This window comes from Prenolepis imparis, unplaced genomic scaffold, assembly GCF_030444845.1.
Source record: "Prenolepis imparis isolate NDT839.2.m4 unplaced genomic scaffold, iyPreImpa1.0 SCAF_7, whole genome shotgun sequence".
In the NCBI taxonomy this organism is placed as follows: domain Eukaryota; kingdom Metazoa; phylum Arthropoda; class Insecta; order Hymenoptera; family Formicidae; genus Prenolepis; species Prenolepis imparis.
In genome coordinates this window covers 2,986,284-3,003,281 of record NW_028141165.1, presented here as the reverse complement: position 1 = coordinate 3,003,281, position 16,998 = coordinate 2,986,284, and the positions used below count along the sequence as shown (strand labels likewise).

General features: G+C 34.2%; 1 protein-coding gene and 1 long non-coding RNA gene across 5 annotated transcripts in view; one reads left to right on the top strand and one right to left on the bottom strand.

Annotated features, from left to right (window-relative positions):
* Nucleotides 1-1,746: 1,746 nt before the first annotated feature.
* LOC145938817 (alpha-tocopherol transfer protein) lies at nt 1,747-15,273 on the bottom strand. 3 transcript variants are annotated; one of them, XM_083042594.1, is made up of 5 exons: nt 15,136-15,273; nt 5,965-6,277; nt 5,238-5,332; nt 2,548-2,862; nt 1,747-2,411 (listed from the first exon to the last, which is right to left on the bottom strand). In XM_083042594.1, the coding sequence occupies exons 1-5, from the start codon at nt 15,139-15,141 to the stop codon at nt 2,064-2,066; spliced, it is 1,077 nt and encodes a 358-aa protein (XP_082898720.1). In that variant the 5' UTR covers nt 15,142-15,273; the 3' UTR covers nt 1,747-2,063. The 3 variants fall into 3 exon arrangements, with proteins under 3 accessions (XP_082898720.1, XP_082898721.1, XP_082898719.1); XM_083042595.1 differs by lacking the exon at nt 15,136-15,273 and adding an exon at nt 7,778-8,099; XM_083042593.1 differs by lacking the exon at nt 15,136-15,273 and having other exon boundaries at nt 5,965-7,764.
* Nucleotides 8,039-16,998, top strand: part of LOC145938820 (uncharacterized) — a 12,752-nt gene continuing 3,792 nt past the window's right edge. For both annotated transcript variants that reach the window (XR_014425741.1, XR_014425742.1), the window contains exons 1-2: nt 8,039-8,272; nt 8,703-8,744. This is a non-coding gene — a long non-coding RNA (uncharacterized LOC145938820). The remainder of the gene's footprint in view (nt 8,273-8,702; nt 8,745-16,998) is intronic.

Here is a 16,998-nt window from a genome sequence, read left to right as displayed (position 1 = left end):
TTAAAGAAAAGTGATTGTGGGAAATAAATACTTTAGAAGATATTACACATTTTGTGTCACAAAATGTCAAAATAAATTATGAAATAACGTAGACTATTATTTCCGGTATATGATCTATATTCTATATGTTCTACTTTAAAACTTGTACATATAGAATGATGAAGAAAGTCGATTTAGATGAAAAACATATGCTTTTGTTTAAAAAAAACTGATTATTTTAAAATATCGAAAATGTATTTATCTAGATCAAGATCGAGTTAATTACAGAATGTCTCTCTCGAAATTAAGCAATTTTTATTTGAAATATTTTGTTATAAGACAGATATCTTAGAATTCAAGAGTGACAATTTTCGATGACTCACCCTGTATATATATATAGCTACCCTCTGGGCTGAGAAGGAAATTTCTCGGCCAATCAAGCCATGAATAATAGAGGCTATGACGATCAACGAATATTACGCACAATTACGCGTTGAAAAGAAACGCGATAAAGCAATTGGTATAAAAATTGAGCAGAAACTATAACTGGAAATGTTTCCAAATGTTGATTCTTAACTATATGGAATGTATAAAAAATCGCGCAAATTCTCTTAACCGCAAACATTGCAAAGGCACACTAAGTTAGTTTTTAGATTATAATGCATTTTTAATGTGTCCTCCATTTTTGTAAAACTTTGAGTCATAATTCTTAGTTATATACACATTAAAACAAGGCATTCATTAACTTTTTCCACGTAAAGTTCACTATTTATGTTTAATTACGTTCTAATTGTCGGAATGCCTAGTTCAGAGCTCTTCTCTTTTCATTATAACACAATTTTATTCCTTGAAAGTATTCCGAGAATATTAAATCAATTTTCGTCGACGATTAAATCAATTGTGTATCCATTTTGCAGAATAATCTCGTTAATTTCTAGCTTCGTCAGTTTATAATCGCGAATGTTATCGAAACTTGACCCACTCGCGAAGTTCAGCAGGCGCAGCTGTATATATATACATATATATATATATATATATATATATATATATATATATAAATAAGTTATTTGTTGTAGCTATGTATCTGCTCGATTAATTCTCGCAATATTGATGCATCTCGAGAGAGAAGATTATTATGAACGGTTCGCTCCACATGCTCATTATTTATTCTCAATTAGTCCGAGTAAATTTTCATCTTTCGCTTTATTGTCGCTTTTCAAATTTACCTTAATTCTTACACCTTTACATGATTCTTGCATTTGTTTGCATACGATATACTGAATAATCTGCCACCTATTCTTATTTCCCATTCTTTTTTTTTTATACAAGAAATGCGAATAATCCAATCGAGTCGTGGTACGTGACTCTTTTAATTATACGCGTCACGATCTCGCTACAAGAGAGATGCATTCAACACGTTCAAGTCTGAATTAACCGAGCACCACGACGTGCATCAAATCCAAACTCGGGCAACAATGCAGGATGGAATCGTTTTTCGATAATCGATCGGTTGATAAATTGCGAGAGGAGGGAATCAACTTACATCGGCGGAGTGACTCGGCATAGGGACATGAGAAAAGCATCGAGCTTATCAGATGGAATCGTACGGGGAAACACAACGATTCTTATCGCGAGTTCGCTATTAGGTGTACGCTATATTAGAGGTGCGGTAAGGCACGCGGTAATTGCAATTGCAAAATTATAATGAGCGAATATATTCAAGCAACGTGCAACGTGTAACCTTTAATACAGATGATTGCTCGTCCATTTGATTTCAGCGAAATATTTATTCTGGAGAAAGAACTTAGAGCTACCAACATATATAATATCGAATATAAATAACATAAAAAAATTGTTCGTTTTACTATGCTTGAAATCGAGCTAAAATTAATTGACAAACTAAAACTAAAACCTTGGGGACATGCTGTATAGGTATATCCCAATCGATAATATATAAATCGAGAAAAACAGAGTAGCAAAAGAAGCAAGTGCTAATAATAATTGCTGTAGCGTGAAAAAATGTGTAGAAAGCGTGTAGTAATGCGATTTCAATGTTGAAATCCCCAGAGAGTTCTGGATTGGTTTTACTTTTGACTGAAGGACTCGAGAATCTCGTTCGTGACGGTGTATCCCATCTTGTTCATCTCCTCGACGATTTTTGGATCCGTGATCAATGATTCGATCCACTTGTAGTAGGGCAGCTCGTTTCTCACACCGCCGTACATCTTCGGCAGATACTCGGGCGAGACGTGCTTGTGAAGACTCTTGTAGTCGCTACCGTGGAAGAATATGCTGTTTTGCATGTTGGTGTCGAGCAGCGGTTTGAAGACCGTGAAGATCGTGTCAAAAATCCACGATTGATGGATAATGTGCAACTCGTGTATCTTTAGAGGAAACGCGGTCACCATCAGAGATAGCATCATAGTTGCCACCTGGAGAACGGATTGTCTCATGTTGCATATCATCGATACGTATATCATTACATTGTAGCTTTTCTCTCGTCACTCGGTTATAATTACATTTGTCGCGAGTATGATATAAAAAAAATTGTAAAAAACAACGAGATACCTGAGGCGTTACAGTCCACGCGTGTGCCATAGTGATGTTCTTGAGGTCAAAGATGACGATACCGCCTAGAATCTGCGCCCTAGGCTCGAGAATACCCAGCTCGAGTACGCTGGTCGTAGCCTTGAAGAGCTCCTCGACGGGATATTTACTCGGCTTCCAATTGCCCATCCGATAGATCAGCAGGCGTCTGCCGCACTGGGTCCTGTACGGCGGTACTGTGATCACGTCGTCGTCGCCTATGTGCCTCATCTCCGTCGGGTTCAGCTGCTGATGAATCTCCGGATGTTCCTCTTTGAAGTTGTAGTAATTCACTACCTATCGAAAGATCTCTTGAGAGAAGTCAGCCTCCGATTTTCGCGAACGTCGCGAAAATATATATCTCATTCAATTCGTGCGGCGAAATCGCGTGAAACGTAAACGTTCGTAAATGACGTTTATTATCGAGGATTGAGAGTGTCGTTATGAACTCTCGATCGTCAGAATGTCGATGAATCGTATATAGTTAATTTATTATTTATCGATTGCTCTTTTACGGCATTTAAAGGCATGAATAAGCCGTTTGTTTTCTTATGCATATGCAAGAATTCGCGATTAAGTCGTCTTAAAGGAGGTTTTGTGATGCGATGTTATTTTAGGTTTATTACTTTCATTTCTCATTCTTGCTGGAGAGTCGCGATTATTTCAAGAATATTCGAGAGTAATTAAGGGCAATTAATGTCTCGATTACTCGGTTAAATTTCGCTGTTCTTTTATTACCCAATCTCTATAAAAAATTGCTGGAGTGCTGTGCTAACGATCGGATTTGATTTCTTAAAAAAGTAAATCAGTTTGCCTTGACATAATTAGGCAATGGGTAGTTTACCTCGTATTCGTGTTTTATATTCACTGAGGTATATATCAATTATTGTATATAGTCATACAGTTACAGTCATTCACATTTCTTGAATTTATATACGTAATACGTAAATACGATTGATGTCCGAAAAAAGTAGCAAACACTTTTTTATCTTGTAAACAAAAATATTTTTGAATAACAATCATAACAGATAACATAGCAGTGATAAAATGATAGCAAATTATCATTGTATTATCCGACATCAAATTACGTTTGATAATGAATTTGTTGATATTGAGTTATATAAAATAAATTAAATATAATAAATAATAATAAAAAATAAAAAAGAAAACACATAATACATTTTTGCTGAAACTAAAACATTTTAAATTAAATTACTCTTAATTAGATTAAGCAGCAAACAAGTTGTAAATAGGAATTATCGCTGCAATTATATTGGATCGATTGGGGATCATAGTATTGCGTATAAGTAATCACGCAGATAATAATGTTTATTTTCTTTTCTTTTGAATATACTCTCTCTCTCTATATATATATATGATTCAGCTAACGACTCTAGATGATGCAATTATCTAGATAAATAAAAATATAAATATTATGAAATTGAGTCTTTTTACAGTTCAGATCATAAATAAGTATTTATTTGCGACGCAAATTATTTCGATGACTCAATTTGATACATTTATATGCAGCTTGACATTTGATTTACACACGAGTTTTTATAGAATTATATTCTATAATATGCAATTCTATAATTTACAAAGTTTATAATGTCAATTGATGATGTCTAGTAATATAAAAAAACAACATTTCTGATCAATTTATTACAGTTCCAGTTTTCCAATAATCTATTATATAATCTATTATATAAATATATACCTATACGAAGAAACAAGATAAATTTTGTCTCACCGCACGTATTATAAATAATATTATCCAATAAATTGTTAATATATAATTTTAGTGAAAATTTTATATTATTATATTATTTTTATTTTATATATAATTATTTTATAATTTAGATTATTTTATGATTTAATATAATTAATTTTATTATTTATTTTTATATAATTTATTTTATAATTTTATATAATAAGTTTTAATGTATAATTTTTAATTCACTTTTTAAAAAAATTTTAAATTATTATTGTATACATAATTGTTTAATAATATTATTTATAATAATGTAATGTATTTGATAATAGATCATCATATTAGAATTCAATTTTCAAGGCTTTGTTTTTGTATTTACATAATCAGGCTCTAGATTTTATAACTAGTATGTATAATCTGACTTGATTGCGCATTATTAAGTAACTGAATAACTTTTTTTAATCTTTTATGTATTTAACATGAAACAGCTATTATTAACTCTGAAAAATATATATAAATCTCGCAGAATTATTAGATAAAAAATATTAACTTGATCACAATTGTTCACACATAATTATTATTATTATAAATTTTCATAAAAATGTTTTATAAAAGAGTTATAAAAAATTTTTCTCTCTTTTGCTAACTTACAAATATTTATAACTGTTTCTTTGTTTTAAATTATTCTTATATATGTATAGTATCTTATATATGTATATTTTAAATAAAAAATTTAAATATTATTAAAAATTCTTTAGCTTTATGATTCTCTTGATTAGCGTTTCTATCTGTAGATAGTGAGAGATTATCTCATCATTTACTATACATGACAAGAAACATGTCACTGCAATTCAATGCGATTTAATCGAACTGCCTGTTTGATTTTCTATCTTGCAACCTCTCTTCATCTTGTTAATTGTTCGTTATAAATATTAATGTCAGTATCTACATTACAACTCACCAGCCTGTGCGCTCTTTTTAGATTGAAGTTCCTGGCGCGAAGAAATCTGATGAGAAAATCGTCATCCATCCTATGCGGCAGACATTCGCCTCTTTCTGCCAAAGAATGTATACATCACAAATTTGACACTAAACAATAGGAGTACAGTTCGATATTTCTATCTATTAATAATTGCAAGACTCTATTTTGTCATCTTTTATATTCGCCAAATTTTTTCACAAGAGAGATAAATTTATTTTAATTTAGAGATACCTCAAAAAACATTTTCTCTGAGGCTCTATTATTATAATAGTAAACGAAATAAATAAATAGTAAAATTACATTTAAAGAAGATGTGAAAAATAAATTAAAAACAATTTTATATCAAATTTATTAGCAAATAAAAATTTTGGGAATTGTAGCAACTTAGGACCGTGTGGAAAATTTTGACATTTTTATAATTTGTAACATTGTGCTAGAATCTTATAAACACTCATTATTGTAAGACATTTTTATTATAACATAAATAAATAAAATTCAATTCGTTGTAGAAAATGTTAAAAATAATTTCAATTTGGCAAGCACTAGAATACACTAATCAGACCACCCAGAAGTAAACTTTTATGTCAAGATGACTCTATATTCTCTTCTTTAGACAGCACATTTGAGTCCATCAACTTGATAGCATCAACATCTTTCTCATTTAACAATCACTTACACTAATAACTAATACTGCAATTTGACTTACCGTAGATCATGTCACGTAATTCCTGCAGTGTCTGACACTTGACCTCGTCGGTCTCTCCGAGTACTCTTCTAGCATATTCCATAATTTCCGGCGGCACGTTTTCCAGATCCAGTTTGATCTGCTCGTCGTTCCGTAGCAGCAGATCATCCTTGAGCTCCGGCATCTCGTCGACACCCTTAGGAAACTCTAGATCCTCCTTGACATCGGCCTCTTGCTTGCCTAGACTCGCCTGATCCCCCGAATCTCTTTCGGGATTGTCGTCCTGGTGTTTCGTCGGGGTCGTCTCCGACCCGACGCCGTTGCTCTGGCTGTCCTGCGGCATGATAACACACGGACCGACCAGTTCGGTCTATTTCATCCGAGATTTTTTTTTACAGGATCGACGCGTTTCTCGAACGAGACACAGGGCGCGTCGAAAGCGAAATCACGCGCGCATTCAAACGCACCGTCACTCACGCAGCTATCGTTTGGATTTGCCTGACTATCAGTTTTGCTAGATAACCTCCTTCTACTCAATATTCATGCAGGCGATTATGTACGAGCGTGTGCGGGTATATATTTGTTTGTGCGCGATCGGCGCACGTGATGAAGCATACGATAATCGTGTCGCGGAGAGTCTTGCTCGATTGCGAAAGAATTTTTATTTTTTAAACCAATATACCGGCTACGAGAAAGGAACTCCCTTGTCCTTGAAGATTATTTAAACGCCGCACAATTACGGTAGCGCGAACTCTTAAAGAGCTTAATGATCTAAGACGGACCTAGCCAGACCTGCGACAACGATAGGATAAAGTTTAAAATGAAGCTTCATCCAATAATACTGAGAACTGTCGTAAACAAGAAGGAATTAACACGTCGAGAGTTTTGTTATTAACACGTATTATACGACCGATAAATGTGTGTTTGGAAATATTTTAAATTTTAAATAGAATTGACACATCCGATGAATTGTACGCAGCATGAAAGATGTGTTCAGTTATTTTTAGTATACTTCCAGCAAACAAACGTTGAAATATCGTAACGCCACTGGAATAAATTATTGCACGACTGTTGTGACACACTGATAAAGTGTTTTTATTTCCAATGTTACTTATCAAGTTCGTTAATTATTATATCTCAATTCCAAATAAAATTTAATTAATATACGTATAAACGTTTATTTTGAAATAATATTTGTCCGATAGATTTGTAAATATCTCAAAGTGTATATGAGAGTTTGCTCCTTTTTATTTCGCAAAAACGATACGATAACTCATATGTTCTTTCGCGAAGGTTTCGCTACATTGTGCATAACGACAGCTACTATATATGTCTCCGTCAGCTTTTACAATGCCAACATCCGGTTTGTTTGCTGTACTGTTGCACTAATATATACTTGCATTTCGGTCGGTAATTTTCTCGTAATTGTGAAATACGTTTATATGTACGATCGAAATTTATATTTCCAGGACGCGTTTTTTTTTTTTTTGTAGATCTAATTTTTATTTATTACTCCGAAAAGTGACGTAATTTACATTTCTTTCTCACGCATTTGCAATAAGAAAAACCTATATTGTGCAACGAACGAGTCTAATTTGCTGTCCAAGACAAGTAGATATGCTATAGCTCTCAGTCGCGTTTTATTTCTTCTGTGACTCTCTTTCATAGAGCGCACAATACAACAAGCTATTTATATAACATTTTAGATGTAAGATTATAGGCTGCGACACACACAGACCTCGATCATCTCTTTTGCACTTTGCACTTTAAATAAAGAAAAGACGACCTGGTTTCTTCCTGCGATCGAGTGTAAATGGACGGCACATATAATTACCATAAACACACATACGAAAACACATACATGCACACACAGAGAAGAAGAGATTTAAAATTGCGCGCGGAAGTGCACGCTTTTAGAGCTTTATATTGTCGAAACACTTAGAAAAGGCTCTCGCGATCTCTATGTCAATGGAGAACGACTGGTTCGGAGAGATACGTTTATGGATTTAACTTTTCCTCCGCAGAGAGAGAGAGCCGGAGGAACACACTGTGTGGTGAAGGGCGCAGATGCAATTTTCCGCGAGTACGACACTGTTCGCGACGATGACGCAACTGGCGCACGGTTCAGCAAGGTGGTACCGCGGCTGGTTCTTTCCTCTTACTTTATGCTTCACCGTCGAAAACCTTTGCGCGAATGTGCGAGGTAGTTGGGCGTCTTGCACGGTTATTAGTGCGTCTTCTCGCGTGTCCGCCAAGCGTGGGCCCTCCTTACATCGTCTTACATTGTTGCGGCCGTGAGAACACGGTTTTATTGGCTGCCTTCTCGCAAGTAATTAGGGAACAGGAGAAAAAAATGTTTCTCCAACTGCTAAACATATTTTTTCTTCGAGCTAGCTTTCATTATAATGCCTCTTCTTTCGCTCGATTCTTCTCGCATCACGTCTCGCGTAACAGAGTTTTGTTGAATCATCAACGTAAAACATTATTTATCTCCACTCGACAAATCGACGAGTCGAGTGTGATTCATCCGATGATGCGGATACTTTTATAAATGTCGAGTGTGCTTCTTTCTCTCGGTGGAAATTGATAATGAAAGAATTGGGAAAAAGAATCGCGAACAGGAGAAATAGATTGGCGTGTAAAAATATATAAATTAATTTTACATCGATGAAGAAGAAAGTTTTGATTTGCATCAGTGTTTTTGTTTGCGATATTTGAGATTCGTTGGAATTGAATTTAAATCATAATCTCTTCTCAAGGTCTACTCGGCTACTCACGCGATGCTCTTCAGAAGCTGCGACGTGAGTTTTCAATCGCTCCTCTGGAATTTATGAAGCAAGATTATTGAAAGCGTATGAAACTTATGATATTTCACGAGCATGTGTGTGTGTGTGTGTGTGTGTGTGTGTGTGTGTGTGTGTGTGTGTGTGTGTGTGCGCACGAAAACTTCTAAGGTATCTTTAGAAGTTATTTTAACTCGCTCATTATTTATGACATGTACATAGTTTCTTGTATAATGTCATCACGCTATCACTTATACATATACTTGGCACACAATATTGTATGCGTATACATATGTATGTGTATGATATTAAAGCGAATAATAGAACGAAGCTATTTGCAAATCATACCGCAACGGGGAAAAGTTTTGCAGAATCTGTCGCAAAGATAACGAACGGTGCGTAATATTTAGAATAACAAGTGTGTTGTGAATCATTAGTTTAACGTGACGATACGGAAAGAGAGAGACAAAGAAAAAATGAGAAGCAGTTGACCAAAGTTTTTTTTTACTCCGCGAACAAAAGGGAAGGACACAATTTTTGACCTAAATACAGATTGCACCTGGGGAATTATACTATAGAGACAAAGTGTTGCGAAAAATGTGTCATGGTCATCCTGTTGCACATCCACCGTCTGATGCTTTCACTAACGACTGCGTTTCACGGTATGGTAACGCTGACATGTACTCACGCACTCATGCATTCACTCACGCACATTGTTGACGTCTGCTCAAGAACGCGCGGACAAAGATTCCATTCTCCGGATCATTAGATCGATTGTCGCGCGACTATCGACGAAAGAATTCCGCGCGTAAAATAAAGGGGAGATTTATAAATATAATTCGACTCTCTTCGAGAATGATCGTCTGGATGAAAGTCTATTATCCGCAGATAATTCGCCAGATAATCCATCTAAATTCTAAATCGTCAATCGTGAGAGAGATGCATATGCGAGTCTCTATAAGTGCGAATATCCGCACGTCTCTCGAATTTACATGGATGTGTGTCATTATACGTGATGGAGCATGAAAATTCATGCCTAGTCTGTCGACATGCAACGATGTCTGTGTGATGTAATCTAATCGTAAGTACATGTTATTAGAGTATGCTTTCTCCGTCGTTTTTGATGATTATTACATCACAAATATGTCGGTGCAATGATAATAATAATGATAATTTCCTCTCGCATCTAGATTGCAATACGAAAGGTCTATTTATCGTAATTTTTCGAAATCGTTTGATTTCGCTGTCGTCGCGTTTATTGTATGTACTTCGATCGCGAAATATCACAAGGATGTACATTGTAATGGTGAAACCGTAATACTGTTGCAATCGTCTAATTGTGAGAAATATTGCATTAGCGGATGCATATTTTTTTGTATTTTAGAAAGTTTTTATTAATTTCATTTATATGAGTGCATCAATTTCCTTTAATTAGTGTTTTAGTGTAATATATATATATATATATATATATATATATATATATATATTATATATAAAAAACAATCATAAACGCAACTCGTCTGCTGTTACCACATATGTATGTAGCAATTATATTATATTAATTATTTTTTATCACTGTCTTGGAACATGTTTCCCCAGGAAAGATATGCCCGATTGTGATAAAACTGTAGAAAGCAGCTAAGAAAAGATACGATAGAGATTTTTAAGGCGTTTCATATATACAGAATGGTCCACAGAGTACTTCGTTTGTTCTATATAAAGTGATTCACAATGAATTGTGAAACATTATGAGAGAATTTTGCCGCTATCTTTAAGATTTCGTTAATAGGTTTCGAGAAAATAGTTTGTAAGATTTTACATGGATTATCCTGTATAAAGATCGGCTCTCACGTTTGTGGGAAACACTGAGATCTCTTAGGGTTGGTCTTTGAAAGCATGATAAATCGCTCTGTAAATGAGTTCTCCTTTTTTGCGAATCACGCTAACTCATCCGTGATGTAACAAATGCTTTTACATCAATCTTCATCTTCTGCGGAGGTGATAATCGAAAAAAAACAAATAAAAATTCGCTCTTCTCTCTTGTCTCTAATCGCGAAAACTTGTTCGAGAGTATATATGTATATCCGATCGCGTCGATTTAAAACAACGCCTGTCGATATGCAACAGTATATAGTCTCGTGTAATAAAAATTACATCGCACAGTTTTATGTAGGGGTCTTCTGCTAAAGTTGTTCGCTGAAAAATGCAAATTTCCGACTTTCTACTTATCAGCTGATGTCTTTTTATCATTAAAAAAGCTCATATCAAAGGTTTCTAATTATCTTAAAATATCTTAATGACGTTGATATTGCTCATACCTACAAGTACCTGCGGATTAAACTACTACTAGTCTTTTCACTGTACAATAAAACAATCCTCATCCTAATGAGAATCGTTATTAGAAAGGTGGATTCATAAAAATATATCAGTATACACAAGTAATTAATTACTATATCTTTTATAATTAATTAATTAACGTACGCTTGTATTGCCCATAATTAATTGATTAATTATAAATAACAAATAATTTTGAGCGCAGTCTTGATAATTATAAACGTGCGTTTATGCACGCAATAAATTTCAGCTGATTCGCGCTGATTCTTTCTTTCTAATGATGTTTTTCATCTCGCGATGATGATAATGATAAAGTGCAGCAGAAAAAAGAAACGGTTTTAAACGGTTTTAAAAGCATAGTCGTATTATGACCTTCAAGACAAAATCCTTTCATTTTTTTTCGCGCGCGCGTTAACTTGTGCAAGATTTAAGACGTGTGATAAATAGTATATAAACATCTACATGTGTACCTTTAGACGATTCTTTGAACTTTGTACATATTTAATTTTCAATTACGAGACAACTGAAAATACGCGAATCGTAAATGCTCATTATTTTACAATTGCAAACATCGACATTGTGCGATGTCGTGTCATCTCATATAAAATTTTTACTACAGTAATATTTCCATTTATAAACAGAAAATGTGCACAAAGTGGAAAAACTTCTTCAAGAAAAAACAGATTTCCACCGATCGTCAAAGTAAATTCGCGCGGCTCTTAATGAATACTTAATGAACGCGAGAATTGAGATCTCCGTCGAGAGATATTAGCAATTGCAATTCACGCTGATCAAAAGTCAAGGGTCCCGGGTCATTTTTCTTTTCGATCCGCGGAATTCGTTTGAGCGACGCGACTCACCGGAAAGAGGAGAGCCTGCAGGAAGCTCGCGCGCAGGAGCTCGTAGAGTCGTAGAGGATCACTCTCTCTCTCGTTTCCGATCCTTACGGGACAGCGATCCTGCGGGCACTGATCGGCGAATCGGTCATAAGCGGCTACTCGAGTACTTACTTACTATCCGACCTCTTCCGCATTTGCGATTCCGGCGGCGAGAAAGTTGCACGACCGCGGCACAATCGCCTTTCCATCGAGAACCGATGGAAGGGTCGTCGTTTACTACTCGCACGTGAACTCCGCTCGAGACCCAGCTATAGTGTTCCTGGAGGGTCTAGATTTATCTCACGTCACGGCGCTGTTAAAGAATCATCATCGGCTTCCGCGCCACGGATTCTGATTTGCGATACCGTTGTTCCGCGCATCGCTTAATTAGATTAAAGGCTCGCTGCGCCACTTTGACGTAAAATATTTATCATCTTGCGTATGCATACATGCATTCTCACGAGGCTGCTTATCCAGGTCTTCCGTGAGGAACGAGTGCGTATACGGATGAAAGAAAAGAATCTGACGCGAATGAGAGAGAAAATAATTCATTCTCTTGTGCACAGATTGATAAAGATATAAATGATGTATGTAGTTTTATTATTGAACCAAGATTTGTAATTGCGCATTAAATAACTATTGCGAGACTAAAAGCAGGGTATAGATGACTGATAATCCCTCTGTAGCTTTGATCCACATAATTAATGTGCAACAGATATAGCGGTAAGTCTCGCGGCTAGTATTAGGCGATTTCATTGTGAAATGAGGCTATCTCATTAATTTCCGTTGTAATTAATGTACGTGTGTGCATACGAGGGTGTAATACAATCAGTAAATGAGATATAAATTCACGATGCAGTACGCTCTCCGTAATTCAAATTAATCAATGCATATATCCGGCTTATCGATACGTTCGAGTTATTTGATTTTACGGAAATTATTTTAAGAAACTAATAATTAGCGCAATAATAAAACAACATTAAATATACGTAGCGTGTACGTATAATAATGGTATCTGTTTCACGTCGAGCCCCGGATCTCTGATAAAATTCTACATTAATTTGGTGGAATTGTTCGTATTCGTCTGCTGACATTTAATAGGTTCCGGCACAATATTATTGTAGCGGAAAAAGCGATATAAATAAATTCTCTCCAATTTTCTTTTTCATTTAAAAAAGAAAAGAGATTACTCGGACTTGTCGTATTGTTAGTCTGATGAACTGACTCGGAGGGAAAAAAATAATTAAATGTCGTTCGACAGCGCGGCGTTACGCTGGATTGCTTTGTACAGTCGTAATTTTCATCGAGTGGGTGAAAATGCAAAAGAGAAGATTACGAGGCTCGCTGCCTACCATTATTTTAATAGGGGAAAAAAATACATGTGATTGGATCTGTCGGGGCCGCACACCTTGAGACTTACGGCATGATTGATAATAAAATTAATCGTCACGTTCACGCATCGTCACACGTATAGACAACTTCCATTTCGCACTTCGTAAAAATCATGAATCGTTTCGTTACGCATCGTATCACCCAGGATATTCATTAATAAACGGCGTCGCGAGCGACAACACCGTGTCGTGGATTTAATGGCAAAGCAATTGTAAGAGCAGCATGCATTTTTTGTGCTATTATCGAAACTTGCTCCTTTTTTCCATTTTAAGCATTATTTCTTTTTTATCAAAATAGTGACATTTAGAATTAATAATTAATCATATACAGCAAAGATTTAATACACATCGTACACTTTACTCGCAAATTATTATTCGCTGTACGATTCTCTTATAATTGGTTATAAATTTCTAGAGAACAATGACAGAATATATTATAATAAAAGAGTTATAAATTTTCTTATAGTAGAATACACAGCGAAGATTTTTCTCGCAAATTATTGTTAATTGTTTCCGCGGATGCTTATAATTTATTATATCATTTTCTGGAGAATAGAAAAAGATAATAAAATAGATAATAAAAATAAATAATAAAAAAGTTATAAATTTTTTTATACTAGATAGATTTACATAGGACGGAATTCATAGTCCCATCTTATATTTGAGATCGTCTTAAATCCGAGCTTGAGACGCTACGCAGCCATTTGATTGGTTGAATGGGATCTTATAAGTCAACCTCTGATCAGACTTAAGATGATCTTAAATATAAGATCGGACTATGAATACCGGCCATAGAATACTGATAAAATTACAAAACAAATGAATTAACTGCGTCGTGAGAGATAATTTTGGTCAAGCATGAAGATCAAGGATGAACGAGACTCTGTCAAAGTTAATTGATTCAATTTATAATATACGTTTAATTGAACTCATATTTAATATCATTTTCTTCTAATTACGTGGAAAAAATATTTGAAAGCTGATATATCATACTCCGAATAGATATTATCTCGTTGGCGAGAATCGCAAAATACACTTTCATTGGCCGAGTTGTAATTTTTAATTGACTGTGCTTTCAATCGCGTCAGAAAGTTGGTTGTTTCTTCTTTCTTTCGATTTAACAGTGAAATTCCAGTGATTTTAATGTACCATCTAACGAGATACTGATCTTGTTTTATTCCCGTTATACATACTCGTTTTCCATTGGTTCGGGCTAGAAAGTCTCGCAGCAACGGCGCTTTGAGAATGAAATCTCTTATTATGAGAATTGCTGTATTACGAGAGGATTATGAGGGAGAGACGCACGGAATTAAGAGATGCGGAGAACTCGCGAAATTATACCTGTCACGCGGACACATGCTTACCCGCGGGTTAGCTTAATGAGGAGTAACATAATGAGGGAGTTTCATAACGGCGAGAGCACAACATTGAAAAGATTCACAAAGATAGCACTATCAGAGAGACGGATATCTTCAAAAAGAAATACGAATTAAAATGTCACGAAGAGAGCAAGAGAGAAGGAGAAAGATCAATGCGAATTTCTTCCTTGACAGAAATGTAAACAGTGATCATTATTTATATCGCTTTGTTTTTTTGTAATTTTTTTTTTATTTAAACTTTTTATCACATGTATATTTCTTTTAATATTTTTTAAAATTGGAAAAAAGATATCCTATATTTTTGATGAAATTAATTTATATAAGATGTTAAGGCTTTGACGTGACCTTTGATGTCTAACACTGACTAGGCTACATCGTGCATCGTGCATAGAACGAGACACGCTTTCACACATGCGTATATACATACCTGCATGACCGTTTAAAACGCTTATGTAATTCTCACGCATTGAACTCTCACTAAACGATGCAAAAGACCATCGAACAACTACGCCTGTAGAAAGGAAAATCGTCGTTCGAGAGATTAGAACTAAATTTATCTGAGAAGTCGGAAGCACACGAGCTCTCGGAGAAACCCAGTATGTTTGTACAAAGCATATACTGGCCGGGGAATCGTGCAAGATTGCGAATACGTATATGTGTACACACAGACGTATGTAGGCGTGCATGTGTGTGAACAAACAGAGCTTTGCCTTTCTTCGCTACATGAGCGATAATATGAGAGTAGATAGACTTCCGCTCGATAATTCGACCATTGGCATTTATGGTATATATATATACCTACACGTTGGATGGCCGATTAATATGCAAAAGTCCCGCTTTGCTTTTCTTATTAATAATAATTAAAGTTTTTAAATTATATATATATATATATATATATATGTATATATAATTTTTTTTTATTATTTTAATTTTTTTTATTAAACAATGTATTAAGGCTTGCATTTATTTTTAATGCTGCCGATTTAAATGCGTGGAGAAAAAATTTACAGATTTATTTAAATATCAACTGTACGTACTATATACCATATATACCTCACGCGTTATTTGCATTAAATATTAATTGAATGCACGATATATCGACGATATATAACTGCATAAACTGACTAGAAGCAGAGTTAACAGCCACGCACAAGCGGATCTTATGAAACTCCATTCCCTGCATCTCTAAATATAAATGTCTCTTGATACTTGATTGAACTCATAATACGAGAATGAATATATGTATATTATCCAATAAATATTAATAAAATTAGATTACACGGATGTAGAAAATTTCTGGACGATTGCATATATTAAACATATATCAACATTTCATAACTTTTAAGCATTTTACTCGATAACTTTTAATAATCTTGATAAATCTGATGACGTTGCGAAATATTTCCCGCAATGAGTTGTGGAACGTGTATCTGTAATGTTAATATGTTCTACTTGAATGATAATTAGCTGACTAAATTGTTCGTTTTTATTAATCCACTTGTGCAATGAGCATAATTTATCCGTTTCTTTTCCATGCGTCATTCTCTTCATTTGTTTTTATAATGAATATATAATATTATAATCTGCAACTGAACATTGAACTTTGACACGCAGATCATAAAATAAAAAATTGAAAAAGGATCTTTGCTCGAAGTGAATTAATTCACTAATTGTTACAAATCTAGATAAATAGATGCTCTTATTCATTTTCGGGTGTTATAGAATCAACCAACATAACGAAGTGTCATCAATACACTTTCTTCAAGATATTTTTGCTAGACGGTATAGTTATATTTTGTTTAAGCATGTTTTACAATTAAAAAATACTCTGCTTCAGCCGCATCTAAATAATTAAGAAAATAATATATATATGTATATATATATATATATATATATATATATATATATATATATATGTATTAGAAGTGTGCATATAGAATTTAACAAGAGGCTGTGTATAATATTAGCTAAAAAAATGAATTTTAATAATAATAATAATATACTTCTTAATCTATTATCTAAAAAAAATTTCAAGTAAATAAATTTGGAGTATGCAGAGATTTAAAATATTTCAAATTAATATGATTCTTAACATGTTTTTATTGATAAAAAATATTTGTAATTAATATTCTTTCTGATCGATGACAGACAATTTTTTAACGTAAATACTCTCTGCAAAAATAAATAATTTATTGATCAATTGGTACACCCCTAATTACTCTGCATCATGTTTTACTGTAATTTTAGCTGAATAACTTTCAAACGAATCAGTGAATCTCCGAATGAAACT

Bases quoted from the DNA above. Each gene is read 5' to 3' on its own strand.
- LOC145938817 (XM_083042593.1), bottom strand. From the start codon at position 6,286: ATGCCGCAGGACAGCCAGAGCAACGGCGTCGGGTCGGAGACGACCCCG. The intron at 5,333-5,964 runs GTAAGTCAAATT...ATTCTTTGGCAG, and splicing joins ATTACGTGACATGATCTACG to AAAGAGGCGAATGTCTGCCG. The intron at 2,863-5,237 runs GTGAGTTGTAAT...ATCTTTCGATAG, and splicing joins TAAAAAGAGCGCACAGGCTG to GTAGTGAATTACTACAACTT.